Source organism: Oenanthe melanoleuca, chromosome 7 (genome assembly GCF_029582105.1).
Source record: "Oenanthe melanoleuca isolate GR-GAL-2019-014 chromosome 7, OMel1.0, whole genome shotgun sequence".
In the NCBI taxonomy this organism is placed as follows: Eukaryota; Metazoa; Chordata; class Aves; order Passeriformes; family Muscicapidae; genus Oenanthe; species Oenanthe melanoleuca.
Genome location: NC_079341.1, coordinates 2,047,331 through 2,064,265, shown reverse-complemented (window position 1 = coordinate 2,064,265; position 16,935 = coordinate 2,047,331). Strand labels below are relative to the sequence as shown.

Sequence of the window (16,935 nt, the reverse complement as noted above, 5' to 3'; positions counted from 1 at the left end):
CTCTGCACAACTCCCTGACAGGAGGGGACAGCCGGGGGATCGGGCTCTGCTCCAGGGAACAGGGACAGGAGGAGAGGGAACGGCCTCAGGCTGGGCAGGGGAGGCTCAGGGTGGATATTTGGGAAAATTTCTCCACAGAAAGGGTTGTCCAGCCCTGGCACAGCTGGAGTCCCCATCCCAGGAGGGATTGTAAAGATGTGTGGATATGGCACTTGAGAACATAATTTAGTGGCTTGGCAGTGCTGGGGGAATGGTTGGACTCCATGGTCTCAGGGTTTTTCCATCCTAAATTATTCTACTCCCTTTAGGGCTCCAAGTGTTTTACTGAGTTGCTGCTTTCCAAAAACTTCTTGCCTTTCTGGAAGCACAGTGATTCCATTTCTATGAGAGGGGCAATTTTGTTGAGTTTTTGCAAGAGGATTTCAGGTAACACAGTGTGATGCTGGAAGACGAGGAGGGGAGGAAAACAGAGGAGGATGAAAGACAGACTCTGCAATCAGAACAGGGACATCAGGGACAAGAGACCCAACTGCAAACCCCCCACTGCTCCCTCTGGGTCTGTGCCTGTAACCCAGGACCACACAGGCTCCAGCTCCAGTGCCTTGTGAAAATAATCTCCCCAGGAGAAAGAAAACATACACCTATTAACTGCTCAGAAAGAGATTTTTCAAAGGCTCTCGATGTCCAGCTGGTCTTGATTCATATTGACTTCAACAAAATATTCTTGGGCCAATGGTGAATGCTCTGAAAAATCCCCTCTGTAATTTGCCATTGAGGTATGAAAATAAGTGGTGTAAAAAGGCTCCTTTAAAGGAGAAAAAAAAAAAAGGACAAATTAAAAATGAAAGGTTGAACTAAAATTTGGCTTCAGGCCATAAACTAGGAGGAAACTAACAGTAAAGATAGTTAAATGACTGGAAAGAGAACACAACAGGAGCTGCTATGAAAAAAAGCTGATGGCTTTTAAAAAAAGGATTTGTATAGATAGCTGGGGAAATAAATTCCGGATGTGATAGAAGTGCAATTGAGAAATTAAATAAATGGAAAATAAGGATGACTAAGTAGTAGTTAACATGCCCCTTCTCAGTTGTATACTATTATCACATCTATTTTTAATGTCTCTTCAGCTGTCTGCAATTGTCATCCTTTTTTCAGAACTTGTTCCAACATTCTTTGATACTGAATTAGCTGTTTTTTACTCTCCCATGCTTACAACCACATCTTTTCTTACCCAACACTCCCCTTTCCCCACAATGTTATTCCATTGTCTCCCTTTTTCAACTCTCCTTATGTGTTGACTCCCCAGTTTCTGAGCCCTCCAACAACCCTTGTTCATTTTTTTTTTTTCTGGAGCTCTTTTGGTTGAATCCTAGCATGTTTCTTTTCTTCTTTTCTAAAGCTGCAAGCATGTTTTATATCATATCTGGCTCCTGTACACATTGTTACCCCTTCAGAAGGGCATTGAACAGCTACAGTAGTGTGGAAATAGTAAGCTAAACTAAGGGAGAAAAAGAAGTTCTTTTTTGGCTTTTGGTTTCTGGCTCTCAAAAAAAAGAACCCAAACATTTAAACTCTCCCCTTTTCCCTTTTATCCTCAAATAACACAAGCTTTCCACGAGCAGCTGAATATTCAAACAATGAGAGGCATCAGAAGTGTTGGCCATTCTAGAGCTCAGGATGTGCCTAAGGAGATGTGATAACACAAGATTTAATAATACTGAAAAAAATACACAAGTTCTGACGTGATCTGTGGAGTGAACCTGAATTTTTCCTCCTTGTTAACCTTCTAAGTGTGCCTCTTCCTTACCTCAACACCTAATGATGCTCCATATTAACTTGGGGACTCTGATTTATTTAAAAAAAAAAAAAAAAAAAGGGTTCTAAACACATTTCAGGCAGCTGAATTCACCACTGTGATGCCTCAGACGGTTCAGCTCCATCATTACAAGCTCAGCCTTTAATTTCTCACAATTCCCTTTCCCTTGTGCATTCAGAGCCAAGGCTGTAGCTGACCTAACAACACTCTTTGGGATGGCATTTTCAAAATTGAGGCTTGGATTTTTCCTGCAGCCTACCTTCAGCCGTGCCCGAGATGCCATCAGCTTTGAAGTTGCTTGTGCTTTTCTTCCGGCGGTGCTTCTTTCTGTTGGCGTGGGGGGAAGGAGGGGGGTCCAGTTTGGGGCTGGTGGTGCTGGATATGCTGGGGCTGGAGCACACTGAATCTCCCAGGCCGGTGTCTGCAGTTGGGTGGGGGGAGAAATAAAGGGGGAGAAGAATCAGAATGCTGGAGATTTAAATGAGCTGGTTGTTGGAACCCGAGCTATAACCCCTGGCTGCTGGTGAGCTCATTCAGGAGATTCTCCAAACAATACCCATCGTTTTCTTCTAAAAGGTACAAGAAAACTTGGCTGAAGTGCTGATTCAAGTCCTGTCAGACTAAGAGGACTCAGCATCAATTCTAGGAGCAGGCCAGCTGGAATGCACAAAAACAATGCAAAAGCACTTTATTGCTTCCAATTGCTCCTTCCTCCAAAGATCCTCCCTAGCCTCAAATTAATTTGTGTAATACTTGGACATTTTAATACCTAAAGGGAGATATCCCTGCATTCTCTGGATGTTCTCTGCTATCATTAATGTCAGACAGGCACACTGAAAAGGTGGTGATGGCAACAGAGGTGGGAAAATAAGGTAAGTAATGTACAGCTGGTACAGGTAATAATTGTGTGATAAAGGTTCACTTCCTACCTGCTCCCAAGGAAAAGAAATAACCCCACATTACTCTGTTCAGTTTCCTGCTTTATTAACTCCAACAGTTTTAAGAACTGGATCCTTCCACATAGTAAATAGTCAAGTAACCTTAATCCAGGACTTCCCCCCAAGGTTGGTAATATGATTTTTGTTTAATTAGTGGCTTGGTTTGGATTTTAATTATAAAATTCTACATAAAACCTACACTTAAAGGAAAGTGCTTGCTATTATGGAAAGTGAAGCCATTTCCAGAACCTTGCTTAAATACCATATTGCACCTCAGTGCAGTATCAGGACTGCATTTATGTGCCATATCCTTAAAATCTCCTAGACAGATATTCAGCAAATACATTCCCATGACTGCCTTTTAGGGTTAAATACCTGATGATTGGTTTCAGAATAGCAGACACAGGGAAAATAATAAAAATCCTTATTGTAAAGCTTAAGTGTAATAACTTAAGGAGTGCATTTAAGTTTAACTTAATATGTCAGAAAAACACCAAGCCAAAGATTATTAAAAAAATAGCTTTTGATTTTTTTTGCATAGTTAAATTCCCACAGAACTGCCTATTTGACAAAACCCAACTTATTTTGGTTTCTTTTTCCTCCTAATAAAGTTTATTTACTAATTATCCCCCAAGCACAGTTGTGCTCTAAGTTATTAGTGGGGGATAAATTATGTAGCTAATTGCCTGGCAAGAGAGACCAAACCAAACATTAATCTCTATATTAAGGATTTCTGTTCTTTTCCCTACAACCACTAGCTTGAAACCAGTCCCCAAGAATTTAACCCCAAAAGGGAATAATGGGAATGTATTGACTAGGTATCAGTGTAGGAGATTTTAAGGATTTGACCCATAGCTGGTGCAAATGGCTCTCCTGGCAGAGTTTGCTGTCTCTCCAGGAGAGGAGGAAGGCAAACCCAGGTGAAAATCCTGGTGGGAACTCTCTCAGCCAAAGGGACAGATCCCTTTGGATCCATGACACAGAAAGAAGATGCAGAAGAAGGTGCCAAAAACACAAAGGCATAAGCACAGATGCAATGGGGGTACTGCCAGTCTCAAATACTGCTTGACTCTGGAGGTTTCCAATGGTGATACTTCAAAAGAAGGAAAAAACCCCAGGCTGCCCAGAGAAGCTGTGGCTGCCCCCAGATCCCTGGATGTGCCCAAGGCCAGGCTGGACAGGGCTTGGAGCAACCTGGGATAGTGGAAGGTGTCCCTCTCTGAGGTGTTAGAACTAGTGATGTTTAATTTCCCTCCCAACCCAAACCTTTCCAGGATTCTACAATTCAAAATGCTTCATGTTTCCCCCCTCATTCCCATTAAACCCATCTGAGTTCATCACCTCCTACACCCGCAGCACCAACCACCGTGCCCTGCACCCATCAAACGGTGAAAAAACCCCACAGACCTGAGGCAGCACCACAGAATATATCCTGTTAAAAACCATCAGGGTAGATCCACACACTGGTGGCAGCTCTGTCTAATTTCCAGGCCGTAAATCCCCCCAACAAAACCTGCTGGAGAGCTCTGAAAAATGAGGGACGTACAGGGTTGATGCCTGGCGTCGCAGAGCTGAAGAATTAACCTCCCGTGGTAAATCCTCGTCATCCACAGCCCCTTCCAGGTAATAACAACCTGCTGTCCTTGGGTCAAACTGCTCTCAAGTGGGAGCCTGGAGCTTTCCCTCCCCCTCAACCAGCAAGGAAAGGCTGATTCCTCATAAACGGAGCCCGGCCGATACCGGCGGTGTGTTACTGCCCCGATTCCTGGTTTCTGAGCCCACCCTTTGAAGATGGGAGTTATTTAACATTCCCCTGGTTTAAAATATGAGCAATCAAAAGGCGCTGGGTGCTTCCACGCTGTGCTCTCCCATTTCCCACTCCTTCTCCTGCCTGACAAGGTATTCTTCAAATTGAAAAGAGGGCTCCTGAAAGCCCGGGTTCGGGAAACTGTAAATGAGTTCAGGCTTCAGCCCGCTGAACGCAATTTCATCCTCCTGACTGAATACAAATAATGCATTTTATTTGGTATCAATTACCACGCCTGAGAACAGACGACCACCGCCGGCACTATTAAATATATATATATTAAAAAAAAAAAAAAAAAAAAAAAAAAAAAAGAGAGGGGGAGAAAAAGGCAAGGCAAAAGGCACGGCAAATTAAAAAAGCAAGCGCCTCATTACTCCCCATCTCAAGCAGCTTTGACAGAGGCGCTGGAACTCATAAGCAGCGTTCCACTGGGCTGGGATGGGCTGTTTTCCAGCCATCCCGCACGTTCAATGTCAGCCATTAGTTCTTCCCAATCGGGCATCAATGTTCAACACACACCCGAAAAAATATATAATACTGGTAATAATAATAACAATCTGCAGCCTCTCCGAGCTTCAATACTTGAAGTATGAGTCAAAGCAGCAGTTTCACTTTTCACTTGGGAAGCTGACAAGCATGACTAGAGGGGGAATAAAATAACATTCAGTTCGCATAAATATCAAGCGGGCTGCTTGAGACTGATGGGCCAGGAATGTATTCTTAGCCATCATTCTGGCAGACAGGCCCAAGGACACTCATAACTTATTTTACAATCATTTAGTTTCAGCTCAAGTGGAAAACGTGACAACTTATCTCTGCTGACAAGATGCCATATCGAACCTTACAATTAACTCTCCCCCGATTATCTGCCCAGCCCATCATTAGCTCTGAGGCTCTTGATGGACTGTACGGGCACAGCTTCCCTTGATGATGGTCATCATTTGCAGGGTGCAGAGCTCCATTACACGACACTGAGGACAAAACTCTCCCCTTGCCACGTAGCTGGGGTTGTCCTGACCGGCACAGCCTCACTTCTGCAACTGTTTTGAATTGATGTGCAGTAAAATGCTGCTGGAAATTGTCCTCTCCCCCAAAACGGAGCATCCTCGTGTTTCAGCCCATCCCTCCTGCTGCCTGTGACCTCCAGGAGTGAGCCAGAGAGGCCCATGCTCTGTCCCAGCAGCCAGGAGCCTTCCTCCCTGCTCTCCGTCCCTCCCCAGTGCCATTACTAACTCCTTCAGCTGGAAGGGAGAGCTGACACAGCCACACCACGGAATCATTTGGCTTGGAAAGGACCTTAAACACCAACTTCTCCCACAGGACACCTTCCCCTGTCCCAGGATGCTCCAAGCCCTGTCCAGCCTGGCCTTGGACACTTCCAGGGTCGCGGCAGTCCTGTATAAGGATGTGCAGTATCTCACTCCACGCCCAAAAGCAACAAGTGACACTTGGTGACCAAACACCACCTGAGGTACGAAGAGATGGGACATAAAAACCCCACCCCTCTGCTCTTCACATGGTGATTTTTCTCTACAGGTGCAGGACATGTGGATTAGGACAGAGATTGTTCTGCTTGTGCAAGTCCAACCCTCATTTGTCAGAATTTACCAAACAAAACAAAAAAGCCGATGCAGCTTTTACTCCACAAAGCAAGTGCCATGTCTGCCTCACTCCAAGATCCATTTTGCAATTATGGTCATGAGAGAAATTCCTTTCAAGCATGACAAACACAGAAGAAAGGAGGGGTGGAACAGAAGAAACACTTTGTCTACAACTACAACCCAGAGTCAAGAGACAGAACGTTAAATGAAAACCAATCCTCAGAAGAGTCTCAAGAGATGTGCTCTTGTACTGGGCTTTATTTGCTGTTTGAAAGAATTTGATGTCCTCTCCCAGTGTTACACATCTTTTGTAAAAGGCAACTTTCCATTCCAATTCCCACTTCCTATCTTTTCTGTTATTTTGTTATTTGGAAGCTGCACAAACAAATACGCTCAGCAAATGGATCTCAAGGACAGCTCCATTTGTGCCCCCTAAAGACTCTGTGAGTGTCCTGGATTTGAAAAGAGTGAAAAATTAACAGAATCATCACTGAAATCACCAGACTGGAAGTGACCAATAGATCATCCCATTCCACCCCCTGCCATGGGCAGTGACACCTCCCACTGTCCCAGGCTGCTCCAAGCCCCGTCCAACCTGGCCTGGGACACTTCCAGGGATCCAGGAGCAGCCACAGCTGCTCTGGGCACCCTGTGCCAGGGCCTGCCCACCCTCACAGGGAACAATTCCTTCCCAATATCCCATCCATCCCTGCCCTCTGGCAGTGGAAGCCATTCTCTGTGTCCTGTCCCTCCATCCCTTGTCCCCAGTCCCTCTCCAGCTCTCCTGGAGCCCCTTTAGGGTCTGGAAGGGGCTCTGAGCTCTCCCTGGAGCCTTCTCCTCTCCAGATGAACACCCCCAACTCTGAGCTGTCTGAAACTCAATCCAAACCCAGGCTGTACTTCCTGGTGCCCCTAGAACAGAAAACAACCACCCTGTATCCTGAATTCCCAAGCCCCTGCACCAAACCTGTCCGGGATACGACTCCTTCAGCATCCGTCACAGCAGAGGTTCAGGAGATGCCAGCACAGGAACCAAGGGAATGAGGGGCAATAAGGCAGGATGAGCACCCCAGGGCAGGGTAAAGGAGTGGGGGTGGAAAAAGCAGGGGAAGAGGCAACATGTGAGGTACGGGAATAGCACAGCACAAAGGCTGGGACACAAAAGTCCAAGCGGAGCTTCGTCGTTGGCCCACGGCTCCTATTCTCTCTCTCACACACACAACCCTCTCTCCTGTGTAACCATCTGCAGTGGAACCAAGGATATTCTGACCCCTTCTATCTTCGTGTCTTTTGATTTATTTCATATTTTTGTCAAATCACCTATTTACAAAAACTTGAAACAAACTCAACAGGTGACGCTATTCTCCACAGACCAAAGTCGAGCTTGATCTGGTTTACATTTTTCTTGCATCTTCTTGTTAAAATTTTCCAACAGGCTTTCAAAGTGAAATTAGACTTTTTTGTCAAACCCAGCTCCCCAACACGGCCTTATTCTCAAGTGGCTGGAGATTGATTAATTTGGGTTTTTGATTTGCCGAAGTGACAAGAAGTCAGACGTTACAAAAGCACGAGCGGTGAATGGGATCAATTAAAGAGCAGAAGCAGCAACACAATTAATAGCACCAGGTTCAAGAGGAGAAAGAAAGCGCTGATGACGAAAACAACAGCAACAGCTCTGCCTGCAGCAGGAATCTTTGCAGCGACCCAAGGAAGGCTGAATCCAAAGAGGGTGTTTCAGAACTTTCACTATGCCATTAGTGCTGAAATGAAATAAGGCAAAGATGTCGGTAGCTGGTGGACTGAATAATAAAAAAATAGCTGGACACTTTCATCTTCCACACATGTGTTTTAAATAAAGGTGAGAAAAGCAATCCTTTTATTTAAGCAGGGGAAGCAAGAGACTATAACTATCTGCAGTTTGTATTTCAGACCCATTTCCCCGAGCTGAGATTTTTCTGGCTGTGAAATCCACTGCTCTCCAGCTTCCCTTTACAGCTATTACCATAAATGTTCTATCAAGTTCTTTATCTTCCTCCTCTGCCTCAGACCGAAGTTAAAGGGATGCTGCAATCACACAGCACCACGGAAGGCTGAAGTCAGGCACAGGTGTACAGGACTGACACTAAAATCCTGTCAGAACTGCAGCTTGGCACAAGTCGGTGGATGTAAGAAACACTTGAGAGTGGAGGAGAAGGGGTGGCATGAGATTACAGCCTCCAGGATGAAAAAAAAAAAGGCAAATATTTGTCAAGTACAGAGAGCTCATACCTTTGGGAGGAATTAGGTGCATCTGGTCATCACTGAGCTGACCTCAGCTCGGACAGTCAAGCTATGGAGGGCTTAAATGAACCTGCTGCACTGAAGGAAATTAAAGAGAGCTCTGAGCAGAACTGGGGAATGGACATCAAAGAGCCTTGTGAGTCTTCCCTTTCCATGGCAATCTCCCATTTTTGCAGCCTTGTGTCCAGAGCCTGCAAATCTCAAGGCTGTCCTGTCATCCTCAGGAAGCCCCACTGAACAACTCCTTTCCTCTAAGAGCAATTTTAGTCAAATAAGGAAAACAAAGCCTCCTTCTAGAACGCAAAAGAGGGACCTCTCTGCTTTTGGAGGGTCTAGCTTTTGCAGTGTGGCAGCACCTCAAGTGACCAGACCTCAGAGCATGAGTGTCCCTTCCACTTTGTGACAAGGGAGGGACATTGTCCGTAGACCTGGGAGAGAAATCAGTCTCAAGATGCTCAGTCCCAGATACTGGAAGGCTTCAGTAATTTTGGAAAGACCCTCATTACTATCACCCTTATCCAAGGGAAGACAAATCACCTGTAGCTCATTCCCTATCAATGCACAATGTTGGGCATTCATAAAAGAAGCATGAGAGCAGAAAGGCAACAATAGAGTTTAAAAAAACCCCACAAAAGTACATTTTCCCTCCTAAGGAGCAACACATTACAGTGCTGGCAAAACAGCATCCTGCTCCCTGGAACTTGAAGGATGGCTAGGAAGAAAAGAAGCTCCCTTTCAAAGGAAGCTCCTTGTTTCCTGGAGGAATTCACCAGCTCTCACAAGGAGAGGACACAACTATTCCTATGTGATTCTCTCCTATGCTGCCAGCACGGTGACAAGCAAAGCAAAGACTGTGTTTTACAGGACCTGCAACCTCAGAATGTGAACTGGGGATGAGATCCTAATCTTGCTGCACACATCTTGCCTGCAGCAGGTTTAGGTGAGGGGCAGGGATGATATAAACTACTCCCTGAGCGAGCAGGGTTTGTTAATTTATCTCACCCCCTATTACACAGACGCATCCCTGCACTCCCCTCCTCTGCTCTGGATGTGAACATGCCCTGTGGAAAGATCAAGCCTGACAAGCTGTTTGAACACATAAGGACAACAAATCAGGGAAGAGATGCGAGTCTGGGATGCTGCAGGATGCCACTACATCCCAAGGCAAACGAACTTGGTGGCTCCTGCTGAACAGACCTGCAGTCGAGATGTACAGGGAACATCCCTAATTCTTCTGGCAGAACGTTTTCACTGGGCAGCACCAGCCCTGTGAGCCTCACATGGTGTCACCCTGAATTGTTACCAACAGGGTGTAGGATGCTGTGGGCATCGCTGTTTCCCCAGGCCATCAACTGTGATGTGGAACAGAGAGGTGGAAAACAGTACGAAAGGCAGAAATTATGGGGAGTCACTGCAGGTAACTCGATCATTTCAGGGAATTTGCTCCCTTCCCAGGAGGGAGAAAGGAGATGGATGGTCCTTTTGCACCTCAGGGCAGAACTCCTGGTTCAGTTGCAGGTCACATGTTGGTCTGTCTGGGCCAGTTTGGATGGGGCTTGGAGCAGCCTGGTCCAAGTGGGATCAAGATGGCCTTTAAGGCTCTTCCAACCCAAACCGTTCTGTGATTCTATGATTCACATCGTTACTGGTTTCTATCCCCCCCTTTTGAAACCACCAGGCACCTCAAGAGCAGCTGCCAACTGCAGCACCTTGGACATGGCAAATCCACCAGGACCATCCCCAGGAATAGTGATGTGGGCACAGACAGACACTTGGAGCACACTAAAAGAACACATTTTGGGGGAATGAGCTCCATCATGGTCAGGTTCGTACAAATGTGTGACAAATTCGATATTAGATCTAAATGAGATGCATAATAAATTCACCTTAATTACACAGAGAGAGGCAGAGCTCCGCCCTGATCTAACCATCAGCTCTGTCTTCTCATTGCATTAAAAAATCCTCATTTAACAACATTTTGCTTTGAAATAGAGCCTGCAGGTCACCAGGCACTTGGAAAATAATGAATCCATGGCTTACCGAATCACTTCCTACTAAAATATTTACCTTGTGTTTCAAGATAGGCAAAGTAAGACAGAGAGGAAGAACTGACTCTCTTCAAAGAGATGCTCAGAGCCAGAAAGATGTCTCGTCTCTACTCCTGTACTTTAACCTTCCGTCTGTATAACCTGTGGATAACTTCAAGCTTCAAACCCACTCTGTGGTAATTGAGAAGAGGTTAGGAAACTCTCCACTGTCAGTCCATGAGACTTCAGTGACAAGCCCTAATATCAGTGTTTTGGAGGGGGAAAAAAAAAATCAAGAGACTTTCACTATTAACATTTTCCAATTAAAGCTGAATAATTGCTGTATAGCAAATTGGCTGTTAATTGCATCATGCTAGGCAGGAAAAAGCTAAGGCTTTCCTGGTAATGTATGCCACGAGCAGCGGTGTCAGAAAGGAAGAGAAATAATGGCAGCAACACCAAGACTGCTCTTAATCAAAGGCAAAATCAAACATTTTCCTATTGCAGAGACCCAGAGCTGAACAGCAAAGCTCTTAAAACACAAAGCTCTGTCTGTCAGAGGTGTCAGGTGGCGTAACTGCTATCGACAAACTTTTTTTTTTTTTTTAATTTTCAAGTTTAATCAAGGCCTGTTCCTAGCCCTTGGATAAATATGTCGGGGCCCTTCATCAGAGAAGCCCGGGGTGCACTGGATACTCCTCCCAGCCACGGCTGCATGAAGGGATGAGATCAACTGTGACAAATGAAGGCCCTGGGGACTTGAAAGGAGAAGCTCTCCCACCTGCAGGAAGGGAAGGCTGGGGCTCTGAGCTCCAGCTGGCCCCCAACAATCCCCAGGTTGTGGCCAGGGCCCGGCACAGAGGCTTCTTTCACTGCCCGAGCCGTGTGTGCTGTGAGGCACCTTTGAAGTGTTGGATTCCATAGGTAAGGAATCCACAACATCCCTAAAAAACCCCACACTCTGGGATCTGGCCACAGCCACGCTTGAGGAGGCAACTGCTCTGCTCTTCATTGAACAGAAACTTCATTAAGCCCAAGAAGGAATCAAAGCACTGAGAGTGTTTCTTGCACGCTCTTGCTCCAGACCCTACAAAACAAAGCACTGCACTCCTGGCTGTACATTAAACAAGAATGTTACTATTACTAGCATCTGTTGGAACTTCTGGAGTGTGGCTGTGCAAAGAAGAAATCCTCAAATCAGGAATTGCTCCCATGGGAGCTATACATGAACATTTTGCTTTCTCCGCTTTGCGTTTAAACCTTTACAAAACTTTAAATAAATTTAGAATTTACATTACTGGATAAACTTAGCTTATTTAAATTAAAATAAAAAGATTAAGAAAAAATAAAAGCTCACTGATTTGTGAAGTTTATTTATTTCCCTCTTTAAGTTTTCCTTATCAGTTCCTTAAATACAGAATGCACTGGGGGCTTATTAAATTTGTAAGACATACTACTTGAATCAAAGAATTTATAAAATGTCACATTCTGCTCTTGCACTATTATGTCTTTCCTCTATGTTTACTTGAGAGTGTCTCTCTTGATTTATAATGTTCTCTCCAAACATGATTTTATTTTCAAATCTTCCTGCAGGACACTGTGTGAATCCAGCTCACTTAATTCCTTGCAATTACTGCAAAGATTTCAGATTAAAGCCACCTTAAACTGCAAACATGCAAAATAAAAAGCTTTAAAACTTACACTCTTATAAGTACAAATAACATTACAGGACAGCCTCCCTGATGAAGAATTCCCCTTGTCCAGAGGGGTGATCATGTTCAATATTACAACTTACATTAAAATGTTTTTATGTAATTATTCAAAAGAATGGTTCTAATATCAAACCAGAGAAGAGAATACATTTTGCAGACTTCTAAGAGCTGTATCTGTCAAATGTCAAATGTCTGAGCTACACAGAACCATGCTGGGTTTCCAGCTTCCTTCCTTGAGAAGTCCTGACTTTTGGAAAGTGTTTCTTGGACAGGAGCTTGAAGAGCTAATGAAGACAACATTGACTCTCCTCACTATTCTGTCAGGTTGAAGCCTAAACTCCAAGAATAAAAATGAAGTGCTTTGGCTTGAGGGTTTTCCCCCTCGTTTTTCCTCCTGAGTGGGGATAACGGAGAAGGTGTGACAACCAAGCCCAGCCACAGGCAGAAAAAGCACTGATTTACAGAACACTGCCAGACAATCTAATCAGATTAATCAGCATCAGTAACCAGAAATAAATCACCTTTTTCACTGTTACAAAGAACACGCTGCTTGCATTTTTACTTCAGTGTAAATCCTAAGCCAAACTAAATGCAAAATATGTATTTAAACATCCATAAGTAAATGCTGGGAAAAACCAGACCTTTACAGCTCAGTCAGAAAGTTAATTTAGTCCCATGAACAATTTACTGACAGATATTTGGCACTCCAGCTTGTGAGCAGTATTAAGATCAGCATCCAGTTGCCAATGTCAAATTACCTGAAGATGCAAACTCGTATTTCTTGGAGACAAGAGCAGGATTTAATTGCTGAATGCAACAATTCTTTGTATTTTAATCAGGGGAAGAGCAGAAAGAAGAGGATCTTCAACAAGAAAAGCAGATGGAGAACTGCAAAAATGTAGCTCAGGATTTAAACAGCAGCACTGGATAAAGAGAGGAGCAGCTGAAAGTCAGCCAAGCTGTGCAGAAATGCCCACGGACCCAAAGTCCTCCCTGAACCAACATCATGGCAGAGTTCAAACCTCAGAGGACTCTTGGTGCCACCACAGACACAAAGTAAAGAGCTGCTTTCAGATCTTTCACTCTTTTATTGTCACTTCTCTGCTGGATACAGGGCCCAGTGGGACCAGATGGCAACAGTTCACCTCCAGTTTGGGGGTCACCGAGCTGCCAGCCAGGGCCTGGATGGGCAGGAGAAAGGCACAGATCCACAGACTGATTTAGGCTGGAAAAACCCTCTGAGACCCTTGGGTGCAACCCCTAACACAGCACTAAAACCTGCTCCTAAGTGCCACACATTTTTTAACACTTCCAGGGTTGGTGACCCCAAAGATTCCCACGAAGATGAGATTCCTGTGGTCTGCAGAACAGAAGGGGTAAGCACTGGGTCCTGCTGCTCCCAGAGGCTAACACATTCCTAAAAATCCCAGGCAGGCAGTACCAGTTGGATTAATGCTCCAAACCCCTTTTCAGAGCACTTATTTATCACTATTGCCCTCCAGGCCATACATTATTCTGGGGAACCACAGGCTGCAAAACCCCATTGTCCCCTGCCTGAATTAAAACCAGTTTGAAATCTCAGGTCCTGCAGGATCAGCAAATCAAAAAAATTACCACTTTCCTGTTTCCTAGGACATTGCTACACAGAATTTTTTAGTATTTCTGGTTGACTGGGCTATTTCAGGTGTGAGCTTGTCAAGAATGCCAGGTAAATTTAAATACTGGAAGCTTCTCAGTTTCAACCTAATGCTGAAAGGGGCTGGTTTTCCAGAAATAATTATAAAGTAGTGCATTATAACCACCCAAGTTTCCTCAGGGTATGTTAAGAAAGCAAAGGCAAGAATAAGTTGCTGTTAGCAGAATTTACCCTGCTGGACTGCAATAGTTTCCCTCTGGAAATATTTTGCCAAAAGCAATTTGTGGATCACAAAAAGGTATGAAAAGTAGAAGAATGTTCCCCTTCCTGTCCTGTGTAAGATAATGTAAACTATGTGCAGATATTATACATGGTGAATTTTATTATATTAAGCAGTAAGAACTACAGAAAACCCCAGAGTAGCTCTAAAGCAACTGGGGGAAAAAAAAAAAGGAGAAAATAAATCTGTGTTTGCTTTTCAGTCACAATTTTCATATTTAAAAAGGAGGAAAAAGCTCTTCCAACCTAAACCATCTGTATATACTGACCAAAAATAGTTCTAAAATTTTATGAATCTACTTGAAATTATATAATTGATCCTGGTCAACAGCTTGCCTGTGGAATCCCAACAGCTCTAAATAGTATTTTCTGATGTCAGATGCAAGTTGAACCATTTCCTTTTCCAAGGCAGAGCAGAAGGTTCCATCATTTAATCATTCCCAGCACTTGGGATCAGACAAGTGAGGCAAGTTGCAAGGTCTGCATTAATATCAACACTCCAGCGACCTCTCACACCCCATGGCACAGTGAGAACTCAATTTTACATTAATAAACCCCAACACCAAACTGTTAGAAACTCAGAAGACACCAGGTATTACAACTTCCATAAATTACAGCCGAGCTCAAATGGCCCGTACAAGCAATTGTACAGTGATAAAGCCTAAGTGGATGATATTTAAACAGATATTTGATTTACAGCAGAGTTTTACATCATGCTGGAATTCAAATGACAATTTACAAGTCCAGAGACAAGAAATTTCTGCCCCATGCAAAGTGCTGTTTGCAGTGCTCTGGCAGAAGAGCTGAATGCTGAATCCTTCAGGAAGGAATCCTTCCCTTCGATGGTCTCAGGGCACAGAAGCCAAATGATAAAGCAGGACATTTAAAAAGAGAATGAACCAAGCTGCTGCTTCATCCCCAGGTAGGAAATTACATCCTTGATCTTCTCAGAGTGATCTCACAAACCTCACTTTTGCAAGGCAGCTGCCTGTGGTTCCTGGCACCACAAAAACTTGGGGGTCTTCCTGTCAGGCTCTTCAGAGCTGCACAAATTGTGAAGACTGGAGACAGACCCATCTCTTTAGAGGCATCAGCACCACCAAAACCATGGAATTTTAAAAGCCCTCCAAGACCATCAAGTCCAACCTGTGACTGTCCCCAGCCCAGAGCTCTGAGTGCCACATCCAGGTGTTTCCTGAACACCTCCAGAGATGGGGACTCCAAACCTCTCTGGGGAGCCCCTTCCAGTGCCTGACCACCCTTTCCATGGAGAAATTCTCCTGGTGTGCACCCTGAGCCTCCCCTGCCCAGCCTGAGGCCGTTCCCTCTCCTCCTGTCCCTGTTCCCTGGAGCAGAGCCCGATCCCCCGGCTGTCCCCTCCTGGCAGGAAAATGTCCTCACTGGAAGGATGGTCAGGCATTGGCACAGGGGGCCCAGGGAAGTGGTGGAGTCATCAGCCAGTGTTCAAAAAACATTTGGATTTGGCACTTAGGAACAGGGTCTGGTGGTGGGCTTGGCAGTGCTGAGTTAAGGGTTGGACTTGAAGATATTAGAGGACTTTTCCAACTGTAGAAATTTCGTGATTTTATGCAAGTAAGAGCTGGATTTACAGAGGAGGAATTGTGGGATACACATTCCAGAACAGAACTTTAACACCCAAACAGGTCACAAATGGCTCCCCTGAGACCAGAAACCCTCCTGTTCCCCAGCAATGAGCAACTAAAGATAATTCTGGGTGATAAAAAACCCCAAAAACATCAAGGAGAAGATTTATCAGAGGAAAAATCATCTCAGGCTTCCAGTGGGATCCAGGAAAACCTCTGGGCCAATAGCTGGAGCAGCAGTAATTGTTCCAAATCTATCAATAAAGCTGAGCTGCTCCTTCATTGACTGCAAACACCAATTTCTTTCATGGGGGATTATAAGTTGATGTTCATGGTCTCTCTACCACCATTAGGGTGATAAACAGTTGAAACTACATCAGGATCTGACACGCAGATCAATTCTGGGTCCATAAAGAATCTACACAAGAGCTTCCTGGACAGGGATTTACTGCCCCCAGTTTTTATTCTCCCTCGCTGCTAAAATTACTTCTGTCAAGCACTTACAAGAGTACGGAGGAGAAGAGAAAAAAAAAAAAAAAAAGAGGAAAAAAGGCAGAAAGAATTAATTTTTCATGTGCTGCTGGAACAGCCTTTTGAAATTTCGGGAGTTTTTAAGGCAAATATGTTCCTGCATTGGAAATGATGCTGAACAGCAGGTGGGACTGAGCTAAATAGTGAGCCAGCAGCACGAGCTGCTCACTATCCAGCACGCAGCAATTTGAAACACCAAACTAAGCTGTCGAGATTTTCTCCCAGGGCAGTCGCAGGCTTCATGTTACCAGCGCCAAATTATATTAGACATTTAATTTTAAACCTCAGGTACTTAAATGTAAAACCTTACAACAGTAATAGTCATAAAGCAGTGGGGCATTCCATTTCAGAGAATGGATTTTTCTATTTTTCCCCTTTAATTTAACCAGCACCTCCTGTTTTGTGGCTCTGCCCACTACAAAGTAATTTATCTAATTAGGAGATGTTCACAGCTGCTTGAAAGACAGAAGCCCCAGGAAACCAAAGGTCTGGTTTGGAAGACTTTGAAAAGTTCTCTGGAGCCACACAAAGTATTAATTTAATGTGAAAAAAAGGTGCAGAGAAAAATTGAATCCCAATATGTTATTTTGTCTACAATAAAACCACGTGACAATAAGCAGGCATATTCTCCAGTACATTGGCATTTGAATTCCAAAAGATGCTTAGCTTCTTGCCATACCTGCTGCTTTCACAGTATTAGCTTT

The 16,935-nt window shown here is 44.4% G+C and overlaps 1 protein-coding gene across 8 annotated transcripts in view; it reads right to left on the bottom strand.

The window, feature by feature from the left end:
- AGAP1 (ArfGAP with GTPase domain, ankyrin repeat and PH domain 1) overlaps positions 1-16,935 on the bottom strand; it is a 304,896-nt gene that overhangs the window by 79,844 nt on the left and 208,117 nt on the right. For all 8 annotated transcript variants that reach the window (XM_056495964.1, XM_056495969.1, XM_056495965.1 and 5 more), the window contains one exon: positions 2,076-2,237. In XM_056495964.1, the coding sequence (XP_056351939.1) occupies positions 2,076-2,237 (162 nt within the window). The remainder of the gene's footprint in view (positions 1-2,075; positions 2,238-16,935) is intronic.